General features: G+C 33.5%; 7 protein-coding genes across 7 annotated transcripts, besides 1 other annotated feature; 2 read left to right on the top strand and 5 right to left on the bottom strand.

The window, feature by feature from the left end:
* Positions 1 to 444: part of a mobile genetic element that runs on past the window's edge.
* Positions 445 to 1,672: 1,228 nt separating this feature from the next.
* Positions 1,673 to 1,867, bottom strand: TVAGG3_0613700 (response to abiotic stimulus; the record flags this gene model as incomplete). Its single annotated transcript, XM_001318492.1, has 1 exon — positions 1,673 to 1,867. One exon carries the CDS (start codon positions 1,865 to 1,867, stop codon positions 1,673 to 1,675), a length of 195 nt encoding a protein of 64 aa, XP_001318527.1.
* A 22-nt stretch (positions 1,868 to 1,889) lies between these two features.
* On the bottom strand, positions 1,890 to 2,615 carry TVAGG3_0613690 (protein ubiquitination; the record flags this gene model as incomplete). Its single annotated transcript, XM_001318491.1, has 1 exon — positions 1,890 to 2,615. One exon carries the CDS (start codon positions 2,613 to 2,615, stop codon positions 1,890 to 1,892), a length of 726 nt encoding a protein of 241 aa, XP_001318526.1.
* Positions 2,616 to 2,732: 117 nt separating this feature from the next.
* TVAGG3_0613680 (nerve growth factor signaling pathway) lies at positions 2,733 to 4,451 on the bottom strand (the record flags this gene model as incomplete). The annotated part of the gene is made up of 1 exon (XM_001318490.1): positions 2,733 to 4,451. The coding sequence occupies one exon, from the start codon at positions 4,449 to 4,451 to the stop codon at positions 2,733 to 2,735; it is 1,719 nt and encodes a 572-aa protein (XP_001318525.1).
* A 399-nt stretch (positions 4,452 to 4,850) lies between these two features.
* Positions 4,851 to 6,020, bottom strand: TVAGG3_0613670 (calcium ion binding; the record flags this gene model as incomplete). The annotated part of the gene is made up of 1 exon (XM_001318489.1): positions 5,436 to 6,008. One exon carries the CDS (start codon positions 6,006 to 6,008, stop codon positions 5,436 to 5,438), a length of 573 nt encoding a protein of 190 aa, XP_001318524.1.
* A 1,751-nt stretch (positions 6,021 to 7,771) lies between these two features.
* On the bottom strand, positions 7,772 to 8,906 carry TVAGG3_0613660 (endonuclease I family; the record flags this gene model as incomplete). Its single annotated transcript, XM_001318488.2, has 1 exon — positions 8,122 to 8,802. The coding sequence occupies one exon, from the start codon at positions 8,800 to 8,802 to the stop codon at positions 8,122 to 8,124; it is 681 nt and encodes a 226-aa protein (XP_001318523.1).
* Positions 8,907 to 9,373: 467 nt separating this feature from the next.
* TVAGG3_0613650 (rhythmic process) lies at positions 9,374 to 10,066 on the top strand (the record flags this gene model as incomplete). The annotated part of the gene is made up of 1 exon (XM_001318487.1): positions 9,374 to 10,066. The coding sequence occupies one exon, from the start codon at positions 9,374 to 9,376 to the stop codon at positions 10,064 to 10,066; it is 693 nt and encodes a 230-aa protein (XP_001318522.1).
* Positions 10,067 to 10,326: 260 nt separating this feature from the next.
* On the top strand, positions 10,327 to 13,942 carry TVAGG3_0613640 (ubiquitinyl hydrolase protein; the record flags this gene model as incomplete). The annotated part of the gene is made up of 1 exon (XM_001318486.2): positions 10,327 to 13,938. One exon carries the CDS (start codon positions 10,327 to 10,329, stop codon positions 13,936 to 13,938), a length of 3,612 nt encoding a protein of 1,203 aa, XP_001318521.1.
* Positions 13,943 to 14,495: the final 553 nt, after the last annotated feature.

Genomic DNA, 14,495 nt, shown 5'->3' with positions numbered 1-14,495 from the left:
ATATTGTATGACATAAATGGGATATATAGAAACTTCCACCGAACAAATCTACAAATGTTAGACCATTCGGTAGTTTCTTAAGTTCTCTCAATATAATATCTTTACATCTACTCTTATTTCCAAAGAACGGTAACGGTGGTTTTGTAAAATTCATTTATATATAATAATAAAAATGTTTTTACCCGAAAAGTGACAGAAAAGTGACAAAGCATGAAAACATATATAATTTGTGAAAAGCGACACATTATATAATGTTTTCGACCCAGAAGAAGGCTTCTTCCCAGAAGCAATGGAGGAAGAAGAAGAGTCCTCCGAATTCACACCAGAAGACTAACAATTTTCCGAATATAAACTTCATTTATACTAAACATCTTCAGGGCTAGAGGGCGCAACGCGCCTGGAAGCCCCACTACCTTTTTTTTTTTTTTTTTTTTTTTTTTTTTTTTATAACATCATCTTTATTCATTTTTCCATCATAATCTAAATCATTTAATAACTCGGCAAATTTTTGACAATTTCTTAAATAATATTTATTAACTTCATAACCCGCCTCCTCTAATATATCCTTTATTTCCTCATTTGTGAATCCCAATTTCTTAACGTTGTTAGTTGTGACGCTCATTTATCATTAAATAAAAAAATAAATTATTCAAAAAATGTAAGACATGAATTTTCAAAGTTTATTTTTCATTCATGAAAATAATTATTTCTAATTTCTTTTACTCTCTCGTACATACTAGATTTAAAGAATTCAGAACATTTCCCATAATCTCCTAAATGTTTTCTTATCCCTAACGTGTGCCAGTTATTATATGAAACTGTATAAACTTTATCTTTATCTTTACACCTTTCATCACTTCCAATATATTTATATTTCAGTTTTGATTTAGCATTTTCATATTCATTAGCGTTTAATAATTCACAGTCTTCCTTTTTAAATAAATGTTTTATGTATTCAGGATTTAATACTCTACGTTTATATGCTCCTAACTTAGTTCTAAAGGTTTTTCTACAAAATTTAGGAATTCCATCCTCTTTAATGTCATCAATGATTTCCATTTCATTATTTTCAATTTCTTCTTCTCGTTTATGAGGTCTTTGATTATGACTCCATTGATTCCATGAAATTAAATATTCTTTATCATTATATTTATACCTCATTAGCTTATTTTGGCTTTCATATTCATTTAATAATTCACAATCTTCATTTTTAAATTGAAGTTTAACCCATTCAGGATTTAAACAATGTTTAATTAATCGCGGAATATCTGACATCATCTATATATAGCTTCTTTTATAAAAAAAAATAAAAAATAAATTATTTTAAAATTAATGTTAATTTTTTAAATGTGTTTATAAATTATATTTTAATGCATCGTCTATATATAGATGTAACAAAAAAAGTCACAAAACCCGCACTCATATACTACTATCATTGAAGTTAATCAAGAAAATCAAACAAATCATCAATTTAGGAGTAATTTTATTGGAATTTCTCTAATCCAACGAAATACTCGTCAAAGGTGCAACAAATCTTTTTCAAGGGACATTACAACAATGAATTGCTTTATTATTCAATGAAGAGAGGTCTAAAATAACTCAATTAAATTGATTCATCCGATTATAGAATAAAGCTTTATTATAACAATTATATAGAATAAATAATATTTCATTAGAGGAGAGCCAAAACAGATTTTGCATCACTTGCTAGAGCGTAATCTCTAGCTGTTTTTCCATCTTTGTTCACAACGTTCTTATCTGCGTGGTGACTCAACAATACTTTGACCATATCCGCGTTATCATTTGAAGCAGCAATCATCAGTGGTGACATTCCTCTTGAGTCAAATAAGTTCACAACAGCATTCATTTCCAACAAAACTTTTGCAGCTTCAACTTGTTCCTGTGAAACAGCGAAACAGTGGAGTGTAAAGAGCCATGTTTGTTTCCTCCAATTTCGCACCAAAGTCAACTAACAGTTTGATCATTTCTATGTGTCCACAAGCACTTGCATGCATCAATGCTGTTGATCCTCTTAAATCCTTTACATCGACATCGCAGTTCTCTTGATTCAAAAACACTTTTACGATGTCAATTTCGTTATTTGATGCTGCCAAACAAAGAGGTGGTAAACCATGTGAATCTCTGACATCTAGTCTTGCGTTTAGCTTCAATAATGATTGTACCATCTCAGGGGAGTGTCCTTCTATTGCATGTATCAATGGAACTTTTCCATCAACTAACATATTGACGTCAATTCCGAATGTGTTGTTCATTATGTAGCAGGCCAGTCTTGTATCTTTGTAGTAGACAGCGTAGAAGAAAGGAGTTCCGCCTTGAACATCTCTTACGTGGAATTCGCATTTATTCAGAGCCAAAGCGTAAGAAGCATCGAAACTCTGACTTGCCATAGCGATTAACAATGGTGTTCTTCCGAATTTATCAGCACTTTCTTTGTTCGCTCCTGCTTTTATCAACAAATTAATACATTCAGCGGAGTTACCTAAGCATGCATGAATAATAGCTGTCTTTCCTTCGAAATCAGTGATTTCTGTGTTGCATTTCGAGTCAAGAAGAACTTTTGTTGTTTGAACTAAATTCTTCGAACAACTATACATCAAAGGAGTTATTCCTGACTTATCAAACAAGTTCTGTGATGCTCCTTTCTGCAAAAGACGTCTAACAACATCAGGTTTGTCAGCTCTAACAACATGTTGAAGAGGAGTCAAATATTCTTAATCTTTTTCTTCAATTGAAGCCTTGTAATCAAGTAAAGTATTCACTACATCGATGTTTCCTGCTCTTGCTGCCCAAATAAGAGGTGTTTCTCCTTTGCCGTTTTTGATATTAACAAGAGCGTTTTTGTCAACGAGCTGACTGACAATTTCAGATTTTCCTGACAACACTGCATAGAAAATAGCTGTGTTTCCTTCACTGTTCGCTAAGTTTACATTGCAGTTTTTGTCAACTAATGTGGAAATGAAACTTTGTGATCCGTTTTTGGCTGCATAAATAAGAGCTGTGTTTCCTTGTTTGTCTTGGAGATCGACATTGGCTTTATGGTCACATAACTGGAAGCCAATGTTTTGTAAGTCCTTTTTGGCCGCTAAAATCAAAGGTGTTTCGTTATCTTCTGTAATTGCATTGAGATTCGCGTTGACAGAGATGAGGAAACTGGTAGCTTCGATATTGTCATTAACAACTGCGTAATGCAAGGCTGTATATTGCTTTGGACCTGGAATTTCGATATATGTTCCCAAATCATTGAGAAGTCTCGCGATTGAGTAGAATCCTGTGGATGCTGCTGCCATCAGTGGTATCATTCCCTTGGAATCTGTAGAATCAACGTCTGATTTAGTGAATAATTTATCGAAAAACGCTTTAAAGTTGTAAGAACTGAGCGCTGCTTCCCATGTGTACTCCTGATCTTTGCCGCGCATGAGATAAGTGACAAGTTCTGACTGATGGTTCTGAACAGCCAAATCTATGCAGCGGAGTGGTACGAAATTGGCTGATTTCAGCATCTCGACGATCTGAATGTTGCCACCAAAGTAAGCGTCTTCGAAAACTTCGACGTTGATTGGTATATTCTTGGAAAGAATGTATCTGAAGCAATTCTCTGAGCCGAACCTTGCTGCAAGGGCGAGAATTGACTTGCCATCGTATAGCTTTTCGATGTTGAAGGCAGAATCGTTGATGATTTTCTTTAAATTGTCAACGTTGTCATGAAGCAAACAATGGAAGAGAGATCCTGGCTGATATATGTCCAGAATATCTTTTTCCGACTTGCCAACGAACTTTTCTGGCATTTTACCCGTCAATGCGCATCGCTTAATGAGAATTGCAACAAGATGCTCGCATTCTTTGAAATAGGAAAGAATATCGGGCACTCTCTGAGAGTGTATGTATTCGTGAGCGAGTTCCGCCATCACTTCGAGGTTCTTGAGTCTTCTTTGTGAGATGTAATCAAGCATGCCCAAAATCTGCTTCATGGACAAAACATTTTTGGTAGTTGCATTCTTGATCAGCTTAATAATAGTTGGAATGTCTTCTTTTTTCGCATTCCAAATCACTTCGGAAAGTGTCACATAATTTTCATAAATGGAAGGACGCTGTGACAAAAATACCTGCGGACCATTAACCTTCTTGTTATTAATGACATTGTTAAGAATGTAAATCCATTCGTCACGATCAATTTCGGTTTCAGGCAAAATATAGTACGTTCTTTTCTTGCTTGGGTTGTATATGGTGAAGCATGGCTGGATCTTATACTTCGGATCATTATCGACAATAAGATCGCCCGTAATCGGGATTGATCCTTTTTCTTCTCCTTGATAAGTCGTGTAATACTTTAATGCATCAGGATATAGAACGAAATAACGCTTCTTAATAGAATGAATAATTACACCTTCTTTGTTACAATAAGATGCTTTAATTTCACATGTTTTCTTCATTGAGTATTGAAAAATGTAAATATTTCAATTAGTTGGCATTCAAATTTTAAGGTGTTATCGAAATGAGATATCTTATTATTTTAATTTTACAAAGGCAGAAAAATTAAAATGATTTTCTGACAGGAATGTCAAATTATAATTGGTTTAAGTCCATAACATATACAAACGATATACTATCAAACACAAGATCTTTTTGTGAAATGGATCTGACTTAAAAGTGACACATAACTATCAAAAACATTTAACTCAACTATGATAAATAACCCCAATTTGAATTTTGGTTATTCATTTTGAAATCTTTTCAAATTTAAACAGTTAAAATAAAATTACTCTTTTGTTTTCGAAATTTAAAATAACTCCATATTTAGATATCATGTTATTTTTACCCATCATTGATCTAAAATTTTTGAACATATCCATGTATTGTTAGCAAAAATATGCCATACAATAGTCAACAATTTTATCTAAACATATTATCGGCCGATTTAAAAACATTTTTACATATTTTGATATTGAATCTTGCTAATAAAAACTTACAGACTATAGTACTGTATTTTAAACCAAACACAAAGCATGAATCACATATCCTGCACATTTGAATCAATTTTAATATTTTAGAATTTCAAATTTTGATAGACACATAAGTTTTTATTTTCCATCATCAGCTTCCGTTAGAATAACTATGCATTACAATTAGTTTCTGGGTTATGATATCATAATTGGAATTGAATCATGTAGCAAATCTCCTACAGCTGTATTAAGTCTGCTTTGATGGAGACAGATAAGCTATAGTGATCATCAGATTTGCTCTATTCTGCTTTGTTTGTTCTTCCGATTATTCAACAACATTTTAATATTCTATATTTTCCTGAAAATAAGAATTATAACTACCAACAAGGCATGTTTTATCTTTCTCGACATCCAAACATAAAGTTAAGAAAATTTCAAAAATAATAAACATGTTTATAAATAAAACAAAAATTCTTATCCAAAAATGGCATCAAGATTGATGTCAAAGCTTTCAATAACACCCGGAGCTGCAGAAACCATTTCTGTAAACTCTTCGATTTCCAATTCTCCACTGCCGTCATCATCATATTGACTTATTAATTGATCAACAATTTGGGTCACTTGAGCATCATCTAATGCAATCAATGAATTATCGGCAATGGAAATCTTAATGACTTCTTGAATTTCATCTCTAGAAACAGCTCCAGATCCATCACTATCATATGCTTGGAAGCATAGTCTTACCTTCTCATCAAATGGAGCATCTGGATGGAATTTATTAAGTCCTTCAACAAATTCCATGAAATCAATATCTCCACTTCCATCGGAATCAATGATCCTGTAGAGAATCTCACCAATGCTTCTATTCTTAATCTGGAGGTTCTTGCAAAAGCTATCGATTGTAATCTGGGCAGCTTTTGTCAATTTCCTGTAGATTTGCGCTAAGATGAAAATTTGCTTCTCTGTGAAGAATGTATTATTAGAGATCTTCTGAGCATCTGACTCTGAGATATATCCTTTTTCGACGCACGATTGATAAACTCCCATTCTAGAAAAATGATTTTTAGAACAATTCGATATATTGATAAGAGTACTGAATTTTTTGAGAGCAAAAATTTTTCTAATAATTAAATTTATGAAATAAGAATAGGCACTAAAGATGCTTTAGAAATGTATACATTTTGATTTTACTCTTTTTCAAATTTTGAGGGCACTTTTCAATCACCAATCAAGTATAAACATTAAAAACATATTTTCTGCATGAAATATAATCATCGTTTAATCTCGTAAAAATCATTCAATTCTCAATTATCTCCCTTTTTGAAAATTGAATCAAAATTATTGAATCTCATAAAATGTGAAATTTTACAGAGACAACTTAATTTATTGATTTGATTTCGAAATGATATCATTAGATACTCATAATACTCTTTGGTAATCGACAAATGACGATAATTGAAGGATGTGGACAAGTGACGATAGCTGAAGTCCTATCAAAAAGTAATCTTACTTACTCCTAATATCTAAATAATATGATTATATTCAACAAGCTGCCAGATTTGTTCGATTATTTTGAATACTTCACGGAAAATTTTCGTAAATTGACAACTTTTTTGGAGCACTTTCATTTTGAGTCCCACTCTTACTCTTTGAAATAAGATATAACATACAGAAACGATTACGAATTGCATTAAAATTTGAGTTTATTTTTGTTTTTTGCGAAAGAAATTTCCATTTTACAGTTTATTTTAATATTTTGTACTCTTTTCGGAACAAATCATGCAAATATCATGAATGTAACTATTTAATTACTATTTAAAGGAAAAACGCGATGGATTTTCATGATTTGATATTTGTATTACCGATTAATTGAAATAAATCCTGTGCAAGTAAGGGTTTCGTTTTGCTAAAATTGTCACTTTTATAGCATATTTGTTTTTGGATGTTTTGCGAAACCAAAAAAAAACTATGATATACAATGTGTGTGTAAAGAAAATACTTTATTTACTAGTTAAAAAATCATTTGGTATTGATCAAGTTATTTTTTCTGGATAAGATATCATATGGATAATTGGATAGAAAATACAATTATATAATCTTGTACCTGGTTTAATTAAGCTAATTGTCATCAGAAACTTGTAATTTTTATGAATTTCAGATTTTCTTTTCATTACTGCTTTTCTTAATAGGTCAAGTTCTTATTTACGTTATAAAGTATGATATTTACAAATATCAAGTTATCATGTTTTTTGAGAAATTATGAGAAACAAACAAAAATGAAAAAGATAGGAATAGCAATGAATAGTGATGTGGGTATAGAAAATGTAAGAGATATGAATGCAAAGCAATCAGTATTTAGGATATTGACCATAGATTTCGAAAAAAAAATGCTGCATATTGAGCGAAAACTATGATTATATTATAAGGTTGTCATTTAAAGCATAATGAAACTATTCCCTTTTCATTTTAATCGAATAAGATAGTAAAGATTTTTGAATTAGCTAGAAACTGATGAGATGTTTTCACAAATCAGATTTTTAATCTCTATAATGCATAATTCACTCAATATCTCAATTTTGATATTGCGAGATATTTTTGCTATCGGTTTCGCAATTTTGACACAATAGCAAGAGGGTTCTATAAGCATTATTATCAACGTAGAATCTGAATATCATATCAGAAAATGTCGCAAATCTGACATTTACCCGACCGAATAGCAAAAATAATTGAATACTTTTCGCAAAAATTTTAAAAATCGATAAAAATATGAAATATAGATATTAAAGAGACTTTTTATATAATATTCATAAAGATTTTCCAAAAATATGATACCGCAAAATTAAAAAAGTGACGTCTTGAGTGGAGTCAAAGGTCGAGATTGCTAGCTAAATGTTTTTTTAGCGAAATTGCGTATTGTACGTTTTTTTCGCAAAACGAAACCCTTAGTGCAAGGCATTAACACATATAGGATAGTGATTGTGCATCAGTATTCATGCGAAGAAATGTATATGAAATAATTTTTCTATTGAAAGTTTCCAAATTTATTCACATGGTAACTTAACAATTATTATTCTAAATTAGATGCAGCGCGAGATCAACAAAAAATGAACATCAATAAAAGAAATAAAATTTTTTTTATTAGTTGAAAACTAAAAAAGGTTTAAAAGACTTGATCAACAAGTGTGTAATCATCGATGTATGGGTTTCTGTTACCCTGGCTCTTGTTGATGGCGTCATTACGATACTTTTCGAAAGCGCCTGGTGGATGTTCACGGTTCCACTTCTTGAGTGTTTCAACAGTGCTAACCTTGTTGATATCGACTGTGTCGTACATTGTCATGAAGTAGAAGATGGCACGAGCGACTTTACCACGGTCTTCAGTGCGTGGCATCCAGTGATGCTTATCTTTATGGCGGCAGGAGTAGTCATCTGGGTTTGATGGGCGTGTTGTTGAGCATGAGTCATCCTTGCAGAAATCAAGGCATTCGTCATAGCTGAATTCAGCGAATGGATAGTTCGAGCGCATGCTGTTGAGCTTGGCTGGAGCTGGGTAAAGGTGGTGAATATCGCAAACTTCTGGGTTCTTCTTTCCGAAGAATGATTGTGGAACGATGTGCTCGCAGTTGACTACTGTGCCGGATGGCATTGAAGATCCACCGCACTTGAAGGAATATGTGTTGCCACCATAGATCAAGGCAATTCCTGAGCCCTGGCAATCAACATTATTGTATAATTGAACACGAGCCTTAGAATAACCAAGGGTCTTGTGGGCACCGTAAAGGCGGCGAAGTTCTTCCTTCTTGCTTTCACAAGAAGCTAAAGATGTGAGAAAAGTAAGCATGTAACAATAATGTGGAAAAACGATATGTAAATCATTGGATAATTCCATAGAACCGTATATCGATGTTTTAACTGCAGGATAAATGATTATGTGTTTACACTAAGAAAGGCGATCTGAATCAGGTAAGTATTTAATTCAAATTTCAGAGTCTCCTTGAAAATTACGGTTTGAAAATTTAGACATTGAATTCTGATCGAGTAAGATCATTGTCATAGCAGAATAATTTTTATATAATTTTTAATTGGGATTATCTCAAAACAACTCTTATGCTATTTTCTCTTCTTAAATATCATTATAATATGTATTGTTATTAATTTCAGTAAGAATTTCTAGAATACATCCACAATTTTTCAATAATTTATTCTGATCTATCGCACATAGCTTCTAAAACCACTCAACTGGATAGCACATATACATTCATACAATTTCTACTCATTATTACCAAGCAATTATACATGTTGTAATCAAGGTGAATTTGTTATTTTATATATAAAGCCTACAACACGGAAATACATTTCCATACAGCATGGAGAATCAAAGTTCAGTATATTTGATTCATAATTTATTGAAGATGTCTCGGAGAAAGAAGAAAGATCACTCATGGGCAGATATTCAAATCTTAGAACCATCAATTCCTATTGACAAATTAGAAAATGAGATAAGAAAGTACAACCCAGCTTCATATCCTGCTTTTAATGAACTCATCAAAATTTTTACAGAAAAGAAGATTAACAGCATCATAGTATTAGGACTCGGCGATATGTGTACAGAAATCAGCGCAAGAAAACAGATTTCATTCATTCTTTCAATCATCGAAAAATTTGATATCAAAAATATTCGTTTTTACGACCCGATATCATGCAAGAATTGCAATGGATTCCTGGAATCAAAAGGATTTCATATTGATTCAGAAAATTTATATGGCCAATATGAAGCTTCACCAAATTCTGCATTTTTTATATTCCATGGCCCACACTTCTTGTATCACAATCTAATTACAACCAATCTAACTCCTGATAAGTTAGCGAATATAGTTATAATAGGTAATTCGATTGAAAATTCAAGAAACTTGAAAAATTCATCTGGATTTATAATGGGGGAGGCATTTGATGCTGGAATATTAAATGAAACAATGTTGAATTTTAATCATGATCCTTCTTTTGATAATACAGCACTAATAACAGCTCAAACCGAAAACTTCCCTCCATTAGATAACAAGATTTGGAGTAAGCGCCAAATCATAATATCAGATGGAGAAAAATGAAGAATATAGATTTAAATTTTTTGAATTACTATCATACACATGTTCTAAACATAAGTTTATTATGATATACCCTTAAATTATTTGAATTTGAGTGTTGGAAAAAAAGATCGATTTGCTCAAAAAATCATTAGTGATGTATAGCTTATTGTATATAGAAGAAAGTTAGATTGAGATCAATATTACGCCAAATAAATTCTAACACGATTTTTTTTTCCAAACAAAAAATTTTTTTGTCAGACTTTCTTTCTCGTCAATCAAAAATGACTCTTTATTCCGCAACTTTTAAAGATACACTTGACTTATCAGTGTTTAAACAAGGAGAGTTAGGAGAGGTCGAATTTAAGAACGATCCTATCTCAGTCAAGTTTATTTTTCAAGGTGATGATGATGAAGGTTTGTACCTTGTCTTTTCAGATTTTTCTGATCATCCAAGTGACAACCCATACGAAATTAAACTAACTCTCGTAGCAGGAGAAGAATTTCATAAAGATTTTATTCAATATATCAATCCGCAGTTTGAATACAGCTTTGAACTCTACTATGAAGATTTACAAAAATATCAGGAGAAATATTCATCTAATTTAGACTTCCAAATCGAAATCCAAGAGCTAGATAAAGAAAATTGCAGCACATTACCAAGCGAGAGATCTTATATGTTCGATTACCCAGCTGACAGAATTGAAAAGGATTTCAAATACGATTTTAAGTATGCTGATTACGAATTCTCATTTCTTCTTTACCTAGTTTCTTACGGACGTGTTCATTTATCATTCCAACTCAATAATGCAGGATTTTCCAAGCGTCTTACCGTTGTTTATTCACTCAAAGTCGCTGGATATCACTGCAAGAGCGCAAAAATGAAATTTAATTCGACAACTCTTACATGCGATGCAGAACAGATCTCAAAGTCCGATTGGGATGAACTAAAGAAGCGTGCAACCAACGGACAAATCCCATTTGTCATCGCAATCAAACGCACAACAGAATCCGAGGAAATTGAAGACGAAGACGACTTCATGAGCTTGCCAAACGATACCACTTCATACTCCGGCCACGACAACACCTATTCTTACTCAAACAGATCGTATTACACTCCACAAACGAATTATGCTGTTTCTACAGTTTCCTCCAAGGACGAAACCGGTTTTGTTGGTCTCCACAACCAAGGCGCCACATGTTACCTGAACTCTCTCCTCCAAACTCTCTATACTTTGCCAGCATTCAGAAAAGTTGTCTACGAAATGCCAACAACAGGCACTGAGGATGAGAAGAAATCCATTCCTCTTAACCTACAGCGCCTCTTCTGCCAGATGCAGCTCAGAAAAGAGCCATGTTCCACAAAGGAATTGACAACATCTTTCGGATGGGGCTCTACAGAGACATTCATGCAGCACGATGCACCAGAATTCAACAGAGTCCTCTTGGATAACCTCGAAATGAAGCTAAAAGGCACACAACTCGAAAATTCTATCGCAGATCTCTTCAAAGGCCAATATCGCAAATACATCAGGTGTAAGAATTATCCATACGCTTCAACACATGACGAAACATTCTACGAATTACAAATGGTCGTTAAAGATTGTCCGAATTTACAAAAATCTTTCGAAAAGTACATAGAGAAAGAGATTTTGGATGGAGACAATCAATACAACGTCGAAAGCCATGGCAAGGAAGACGCAGAAATGGGTATTGAGTTCGTAAAATTCCCACAAGTCCTTCAACTCCATTTGACACGTTTTACATACGATTTTAATTACGACAGAAATGTAAAACTTAACGATAAGTTCGAGTTCCCCGAGGAAATTGACTTATCTCCTTATTTGGCCGAAGATGCGGACAAATCCAAATCGTACGTCTACCAGCTCCACGATGTTGTCGTCCACAACGGATCTGCCACCTTCGGACACTACTACGCCTTCATCAGACCTTCTGCCGAAGATCAATGGTACAAATTCAACGATTCAACTGTTTCCAAGTCGACCAAGGAGTCAGCCATTGACGATAACTTCGGTGGAGAGTCCGAAACAACCACTTATTCGTCCTCAAACTACTATAATTACTGGGGAGGCGGATCCAGCGGCAAATCGTACTCCGCTTACATGTTAATGTACATGAGGAAGGATGCCGTGCAGAATATCTTCGAGCCAATCCCTGACGAAGCCGTTCCAGAGCATTTGAAAGAATATATGAACAAAAAACCATCCGAAACCTACTCCAGTTCACTTGATTTGAACTCTGTTGATATCACAGTCACAACAGAAGACGATTTCGAGGAAGGAACCCTTTTGATGAAGAAAGTTTTCGCACAAAAGGACGATCCACCGAAATTGGAGGCTGATAATTCAATTTCCACCCAGGAACTCTACGAAAAGATCGCAAATCTCCTCAAGATCGACGTAGATGAGTTCAGATTGTGGAAACAATCTTATTATCTTTTGCCACAGACATTAATTAGCAGATCCGAGACCAAGAAGATCGATTTCACATATTCAACAGCCCAAGTCTTTGTCCAGAAGAAATCCAAGGAAGATCCAGTCGAAATTCCAGAAGATGACATTGTTGTTTACACCAAGTTCTTCTTCCCGTTCGACCAATCCAACAACAAGGTCCAATACATCGGCAGTTTCCAGATAAACCGCGAATCTCCACTCAAAAACCTCATTAAAATGGTCAATGAAAAACTTGGCCTCCCAGAGGACACAGAACTCCAAGTCTACGCCGAATCCATCGACAAGAAAGCCGCAATTCTCGACAACGCGCTCACTCTCGACAATTTGAGCGTAAACATGGGTTCTGTCCTCATTTTCCAGCAAAACCCTGAAAAAGAACAAATTTTGCCAAGTAAATTTGTCAAAAAGTCAATTTCTGACAGTCAGAAAGGCGAAGAAAGTGAAGTGACCGATCATACCATTCCTATTATCTTTGCCGGCGATCAATCTGTTGCTGTTACTGCAAACAAGTATTTCATTATGTATCATGAAGTTTTGGAGTATCAATTTTACGATGTACACGATTGTTCCAAGTGCATTGCGATATTGAAATTCCCAACTGATATATTGTTCACTGATCTCTACAAGTACATTGCCAATTCATCGTTGTTTGACTACGATATTGACAAAGACAGCATTCTTTTGTACAGAGCAAATTATTCCAATGAAGAAAAACCAAGTACAGATCCAATTGACACTTCCTACTTCACTACACCGAAAACAACTCTTTACTCCGGCCAGAACAAGAGATTGTTCTTCAGAGTAATCAAGGGAACTCCGCAGAAGGATTACGCAAACAAACTCTGCAGAAGAATTATTTATTCGTCAGATTTGTCAAAAATTGACATTGACGATTATTTCTTATTTGACAAGGCATCTGACACTGTTGGCAAAGTTGTTCAAGAACTTGTTTCTAGAGGAACGATTCCTGACATGGAATACGACATTATTAAGATGGGATACTACAGTTCCATGGAAGGATTCCTTCAACTGGAAGAAACATGTTCTCAGTACTACAACACAGTGATTAGAATTCAACCGAAAGTTGCTGATAAATCTAAGTTTGTTTTCGTGGAAGTAGGAGAGTTCATGAACTCTATGTACTACTTCAGTCCATCGAGAAATGGAATATGCTACTTGGTTGATGACGCAAAGACAAATGAGGAAATTCTCGATGACATTTTAGCGAAATTGCAAATTCAAAATAATCCGAAAAAGTTCAGATTGAATTTCAAGGCAAAGGAAGATCCAATGGCAAAGAACATCCAGGTGTCGCAGTTCAAGGATAGTTTGAAGAACGGCGCATCTTTATACATTGTTGAGAAATCAAAGAACTCAGCAAAACTCTCTGCTTCAAATGAATCTATCAAAATCTATAATTAATTTTTATTTTATTTTTTATAAAAAAAAAGTTTTAAAACAACTTTAGATTTTTTTTGTTCATCTCTAAATCTTCAAATAAATCATACAGAAGAATAGAAATGATTTGAATTTTTAATATCTGAAACAATTTATATAAACAAGATATGTTGTTCATTTTGCTTTTATGTCGGCTCTAAGAGAAATAAGAAGTTTCACTAATTCTGTATTTCCATGTTTGGCAGTAATAAGAAGAGCTGTACAACCAATATCATTTTTTTGATTAAATATCTGCGCCGTGCGAAAAAAGGAGTTCGACGATTTTAGGGGAAGATCTCTTCTTGATCCAGTTGGTTTAATTAAAGAGAAACTTCTTGTATTCATGAAAAGGTTTCTTTTAAATATTTATTTTTAGTGTAAATTTTACAAGATTTTTTCTTCAAGCCGATAAAGTCAAATCGGCACTTTTCATTTTTTGACACTTTACATTTTTCAAAAATTTCAATTATTTGAAAATCTTATTATAGCAGAATATACTAATATTAATTATTTTTACAATTTTTCTTAATCAGATAAATGTC

The sequence above is a fragment of the Trichomonas vaginalis genome, chromosome III (assembly GCF_026262505.1).
Source record: "Trichomonas vaginalis G3 chromosome III, whole genome shotgun sequence".
Taxonomy (NCBI): domain Eukaryota; phylum Parabasalia; order Trichomonadida; family Trichomonadidae; genus Trichomonas; species Trichomonas vaginalis.
This window is presented reverse-complemented; position numbering and strand designations above follow the sequence as displayed.